At 33.3% G+C, this 6530-nt stretch overlaps 2 protein-coding genes across 3 annotated transcripts in view; both read left to right on the top strand.

The window, feature by feature from the left end:
• The window catches only part of LOC132186511 (adenylyl-sulfate kinase, chloroplastic-like), a 2244-nt gene extending 2179 nt beyond the window's left edge, over window positions 1-65 (top strand). The window contains exon 4 of the mRNA XM_059600492.1: window positions 53-65. Within this exon, the coding sequence (XP_059456475.1) occupies window positions 53-65 (13 nt within the window). The remainder of the gene's footprint in view (window positions 1-52) is intronic.
• On the top strand, window positions 31-4432 carry LOC132187215 (BTB/POZ domain-containing protein At3g49900-like). Of its 2 annotated transcripts, none has more exons than XM_059601452.1 (4): window positions 31-212; window positions 346-415; window positions 1633-2154; window positions 3568-4432. In XM_059601452.1, the coding sequence occupies exons 1-4, from the start codon at window positions 73-75 to the stop codon at window positions 4285-4287; spliced, it is 1452 nt and encodes a 483-aa protein (XP_059457435.1). In that variant the 5' UTR covers window positions 31-72; the 3' UTR covers window positions 4288-4432. The 2 variants fall into 2 exon arrangements, with proteins under 2 accessions (XP_059457435.1, XP_059457436.1); XM_059601453.1 differs by having other exon boundaries at window positions 40-212; window positions 333-415.
• Window positions 4433-6530: the final 2098 nt, after the last annotated feature.

Below are 6530 nucleotides of genomic sequence, written 5' to 3'. Positions count from 1 at the left end.
TTCCCAACTGTAAAAACAACAACAACATAACATCCACATTACTCTGGAATAGGAAGAGAAGCTAAGAAGAGAATGAAGGCTTGGAAACATCTGGGAGTTGTAGAGACAATACATGAAGAAAAAGAATACGAATATTCCTCCTCCACCTCCCCTTCTCTCTCCCCAACTATCTCTTCTCCTCCCACACCTCTCCATACTAGAGTACAGGCATGGTATGTATATATATTTCCCCATTATTTTCCTTTTCTTTTTTTCTTTTTTTCTTCTTTTCTTCTAGTGTTTATATATCAGTTTCACTGTTCCAGAAAAACCCTCTGTGATATTTGAATCAGTTGTGTTAACCAGGTCGCTGGCATGGGGGCAGAAGACAGACATCTTGATAAACGTTCATGGAAGGTGTTTTCATCTGCACAAGGTTAGTTGTGTTGCTTGAGATCTACTATATTTTCTTCTTGAGTTGGCCGGTGACTTCATGTTTTCTTTTCTAAGGAAGGTTGGCACTTGGATGTTAGAGGATCTAGATTTTTAATAATTTTGTTGTTCCGAGAGTTGGTAATTCAAACAACAAAATTATTAAAAATATCTGTTCGTCTTAAGAAAAGAAAAAAAAAAACCAAGATTTGTTCTTAATTTTCATTAATTTTATAGTTAAGGTCATAATAGATAGTACTACACCAAGTACATCATTGTGAATAATTTCATATGAAAAACTGTACATGACCAAGCAGTTGTTTGTTGGTTTCTGTGGGATTTTTGAGATTGAGAATCGTCGTTATTGGTCTGTTCGAATTTTTATTAAAAAATTAGACAATTTAAGAGATAGAAATTGTGACGGCCATTATCCCGGACAGTCAGATGGCCCAGCAATCCCATTTTTAAGGCTTTTCATTAATTGGTCACAAAAATTCAAAAAACCTAATCATAAATAAGAAAATTGGTCAATTTATTTATTTTTTATTTTTTTTAAATGAAAAGTAAAAATTATTTGGCTAGCTGTTTATTTTGAGAATAACTTATATAGAGAGGTTACACAAAATGTGAGTTTTGTGCAATCAATCAGAAGTTGACACCTAAGCCAAACTTACCAAACTTAAGTTTAAAAAAAAAAAAAAAGTTTTACGTACACCTAATTATATCACATATGAAATAAAAAATTAATTGTTTATATAATAAAAAAAAAAAAAAAAAAATTGAAGGGGTGACTAGGGGTGGCGGCGCAGCCACTCCCATGGCCTAGGGTGGCAGAGTTTTAAAAATTCTGTTTTTTTTTTTTTAAATTAATTTTTTTTATTTTATTTAGAGTATATAATCTGGTGTAGTTAAGTTTTTATTTTAAATATAAGTCTAATGAAATTGGATGATGTGTCAACTTCTTATTAGTGGCACAAAATATTATTTTTGTGCAACAAGTGCACCCAAGTCGCTCTCAGCTCACTTATTTTTCCCTTGTTTAATGGTTGGTCTAGATTCATTTCTTGTGTCCGGAATTTTCCAGTGAAATTTTCCTTATTTATTATATGATTCTTACTTGCCATAAAAACTGAAAGCCATTTAGTAGGTACGTAATTAATGAGAAAACAGTGGTCACTTATGACATGTCTCAATTCTCATGTTTCTCAATGCTGTTCTTAGGATGCTCTCACATCAAGAAGCACCTACCTAAAACGGGAATTCATGGGAATTTCAGTGTTCACACTCTCTCCACCGTTAAAAATAACGGCCGAAACATTTGCTCTCATAGCGGACTTCTGCTACGGGACCAACATCGTCATAACACCGTTCAACGTCGCGGCTCTTAGAACGGCAGCCGAGTTGCTAGAAATGACGGAGTCTAACGACGAAGGCGAGGAGAACCTGCTGCAAATAACGGAGACGTACTTCTATCGAATTATCGCCGTTAATCGAGAGTACGCGTTAATAGTGTTTCGCTCGTGCCTTTCTCTACTTCCCGAGGCCGAAACGACAGCGTATCTTGTGAGTCGGTGTGTTGAGGCATTGAGTTCGGTGGAGGATGACGGTAGAGGCCACAATGTTGCTTGTTTTGACGATGTTATACCGATGTCCCCCGAGGATTTTCTAATAGTCACCGACTCCATGCATCGTCGATTAACGAGCCATGACGTTCTTTATAGGACCGTTACTCTTTATTTCAAGGTCAGACATTGAGGCATGTATTACTCTACTCTCTCTTATTAATTATTATTACCTCTCTACTTGATTTAGTCATTTAATTGGAATTAAGGACAAGAATCCATTATAATTCTTTGGATATCACATAAATTTCTTTAAATCTTAAATAGTATTTTCAAAATAAATATTTGAGATGCTGTTATATTAGTTTTAATCATCTTTATTAACTCGTATTTATCATCTCAATATTTTATCATATATTACATGGTATGTGAAAATAATGTTTGAATTTGAGAAAATCTACATTATTGAATGTTACATAATTATAGAGAATCTTATTACGAAATTAGAAATAAATTATTTTTTAATAATAGATTTTATGGAAAAATACATTTACCAAATTACCATCAATATCTAACTATCATTCTTTTTGCAATACCTCTCAATATTTTAATTTTTGCAATGTCTCATCAAAATTAAAAAATTTGTAATGTAGATGTCGGATTTATGAACTACTTTTTCAATCACTCCTTACTGTCAGTGGCGGATTTACACAGGGGCGACCTGGGGGCAGGCGCCCCTGGTAAATTTTTTTTAAAAAAATTTTATTAAGTATTTTCCATCAAAATTTTAATGGGTGCCCCTGGTAAAAAAAAATTACCAGGGGCACTTTTGGCCTTCTTTCTGTCACTCAAATGGTTATTATGTAGAGAAATGGGGCCATTTTTTATTAAAGAGAGAGAATAAAGTTATATTTTATTAGTAGAGAGATAGAGTAGATAATAGTTATTATTAAAAAAAGATAGTGGGTGAATTTTTTAGTGTTTTTGGTCATAGTTTATAGATAAATGTGATTTTTTTTTTTTTTTTTTGTTAAATTTAAACTCTAGTCTCTTTTATGTAGTCTTAGACTCTAATGTAATTTATGCATTGAGATTTGAGGCTTTTCTAAAAGAAATAGCCGTATGCTAATAGCCCACTAAAAGTACTCATTTTTCTTAGACACTAGTAGTCATTTAATTGTGCTTAGTTTATTTCGTAAGTAGTTTAAATTATTATGTGTTTGTGACGTCATTAGATGAAGATTTTTAATAGTTACTTTGATTTTTTTTTTTTTGGGTAATTTGATGAGTTTGATTTGTGATACATATATTATGGTATAATTTATTTTTTGATTGTATTTATCGTATTATAAAAAATATATATAATACATAAGGAGAAAAAAAAATTATTTTTTTACGCCCCGGGTAACTCCAATTCCTAGATCCGCCACTGCTTACTGTTAAGGTTTTTCATTAATTCAAATTACTACCAAGTGAAATGTCATATAATTTATAAAAATACAAATATATTATTATTTTAAAAAAATTATAAAAGCAAAAAAAAAACTAAAGAATTTTGTAGTGATATTTAATAATTTATTCATATTATGGGCAGGGATATAGTGGGAAGCTTACGGAGGAGCAGAAGACCCATATATGCAATTCCATTGACTGTAACAAGCTCTCACCTCAACTCCTCTTAGAGGCGGTGCAAAACCCAACAATGCCAATAAGATTCATGGTCCGAGCCATGTTGATGGAGCAGCTTAACACCCGCCGCTCTATTCTCTCCGCCACTGACCGCACCCAACCACCTCGCAGGCAACGGATCATCAACGAGCACCCCACAACCCTTGGCGCGATCCTTCAGCGTGAAAAGGCGGCTCGCCAGGCGGCGCATCTCAAGGCCGCGATGGACGCCACCAGCTCCCGCATCGAGAGCCTGGAGAAAGAGCTGAGCGTCATGAAGAAGCTCTTGAACGAGCCCGATACGCAGAGGAGCATAATGGGGTCGGCTCGGTCTTCCAGCTTCCATTATGGCGGCGGCTCAGAGAATAAGATAGAGAGAGTTGATAGAGGATCGGCGAGCTTGCGGTTTTTTGTGAGAGGAGGAAGAGGGTCTTCGTCGTCGTTGGAGGCCTCGAGTACTGATCTTGCAGAGACTCCAAGAACAAGGAAGAATATGAGACAACGGTTGATATATGGATTAAAAACTGCATTTCGGGTACCGAAGTTGTCAGCATCCAAGAACGAGTTTGAGAGTAGAAAGTCAAGCAGGGTGGATCAAATGGGAATCAGAGACGAAGATGAATATGGGGATGTTATATATTTGTAAACCATGCATGCACCCAGAGAATTTACTTTCACATTTCTTCGTCTTCTTCTTCTTCTTCTTCTTTCTTCTTTTCTCTTTGGTGGATGTTTAATTTGATACGTGTATGTAAAAACTTTTATTAAATATTGTTCTTATTCTTTTACAAGTTTGAGAAGGGCATAGCCAAGATTTGTTGTCTTAGTCATCAAACTTCCAAATCTAAACAGCTAAATTTGCGTCTCTCTTTGCATGTTCAATCTTGAAAGATCCCAAAAGATGCTTTTTTTCCTGAATTTCATCTACTATATGACCATATTTGATTCCCGCTTTGACCGCATCTACAATTTGTACTCGTTTCTCTGTTAACTTTCACTGCACATAAAGCAGCTAAAGCTTCCGCACACTACAAAAATTTGCCACGTGGAAGGTGACGTTTTTAGCTACCAAAAAAAAAATTGTCATTATTAAATTAGTGACATTTTAAAAATGACTTCAAACATAGTGCTTGGATTCAAAATTGAAGATGTTTAAACAGTAAAAATATCGCTACAAGGCGACATATTTTCTCGCATATCATCTTTGGGAAGGCAACTTATGAATAGTGTATGTCACCTTCCACAAAGTGATATTGGCACTATTCACACGTTGCGCAACAGTTTTTTTGTTATACTGCAAGCTGGCAATACTATTTTTTTCATGGTCCCTTACCAGTTACTATAATACTAATTCCAATACACCCATGCCTCTTATACACAATTACATCCCCAATTAATTTACAAGTTACAAATGGTTTATACGACTAATTAACTATTCACTTAAAATACATCGTGTCTAAAATAAATATTATAATAAATGAGAATAAATATTCCTAACATAATTAATAATTTTGCTGGATTTTGTTCGTCATGCATGTACGTCCACATTACTGTACGTCCAGTCAATTATCAGTCAAACCACGCTTGTTTGCTTTCTTTTCTTTTCTTAACCAGAAGAAAGTTTTCAATAGAACTCTTCTCCTCAAATCCGGCCACCTTAATTTTCTCTCTAATAATCTTCAAACTTTTCAGATAAAATAAACCAACCATAGGACTCAGAATTCATATAATTGCTAAAGGAAATGATTTACCGACACTGGCCTGATCTTATTAATTAATTAACCTGAGACCTGTTTGGTCCCCATCTCCAGACAGACATGCGGATTGATGTCACAAGGTACCTACTATATGTCCCTTGGTAAGTTACGCTAATTAGGTCTCAACTATGTACCAAAAAGTCCAAGTAATAAGGTTGTTGAAGCACGTGTCTAATGATATAATGTCCGTATAGCCACAGGTGTCATGCATGGATGATCCATATGGCTCCTGATGTTCCCGATCGAAATGATAGGAACGATAATAACACTACAAGGAAAAAGAACAAAGATAAAAACTATTTTTTATTAAAAAAAAATCAATAATAGACTCAATGCTTTAATCATGAAATTAAATAAGGTTCAAGATAAGCTTCATTCTTTCCAAAAAATAAAAAAAGTTCAAGATAAGCTAGCCTTATATAGGCTACAAATACTAAGATTGTGATCCTCTACGCGCCTAGTTATTGCAATTAGAGGTAATGATGATTTTGGATTTTGAAATTGTAATTCTTATTTTTAGTAAATAAAAAAAAAAAAAAAAAAAATTATAGTTAAATAGTATTACATATTCATATCAGACTTGCTAATCATTTTGCCATGAAATTTTCATCTCATACATTATTTAGTTTATTCTATTATTTATCTATAGTTGGTGATGAGAAAAAATATTTGAAAATATAATAATAATAATAATAATAATAATAATAATAACATATAAGGCAATTAGATCCGAATAAATCAAAAAGAGTTTCCCAATAGTGAAATCCAATACCATTACAAATATAGCAAATATAAATAAAAAACATAAATTACAAATCCAGCAAACATAAAAATAAAATGGATTGCGTTTGTAAGACGTGAGGTATGACTTTTAGATGATAGTAGAACGAAAAAAGAAAAAAGAAAAAAAAAAGCCCCTAACATAATCTAAAGGTCAAAAACTTATCAAATCCAAAACGAATTTAATTATTTTCATACTTAAAAATCGTTATCCGCATCTACATATACGGATCAAAAAATGAGATGGATTTTAAAAATATTATTTGATCAAAATTCAGTAATGATCAATCACAAAGTCAATAATAATTTTAAAAATCACGTCATTCTTAGAGAAACACAAAAATGACACTTA

The sequence above is a fragment of the Corylus avellana genome, chromosome ca7 (genome assembly GCF_901000735.1).
Source record: "Corylus avellana chromosome ca7, CavTom2PMs-1.0".
In the NCBI taxonomy this organism is placed as follows: domain Eukaryota; kingdom Viridiplantae; phylum Streptophyta; class Magnoliopsida; order Fagales; family Betulaceae; genus Corylus; species Corylus avellana.
Note: the sequence above shows the minus strand (reverse complement) of the source record. Positions and strands in the feature narration are given on the sequence as shown.

Coding starts and splice junctions, on each gene's coding strand:
- LOC132187215 (XM_059601452.1), top strand. CDS start 73: ATGAAGGCTTGGAAACATCTGGGAGTTGTAGAGACAATACATGAAGAA. Junction 416..1,632: donor GGTGTTTTCATCTGCACAAG/GTTAGTTGTGTT, acceptor TGCTGTTCTTAG/GATGCTCTCACATCAAGAAG. Junction 2,155..3,567: donor CCGTTACTCTTTATTTCAAG/GTCAGACATTGA, acceptor TATTATGGGCAG/GGATATAGTGGGAAGCTTAC.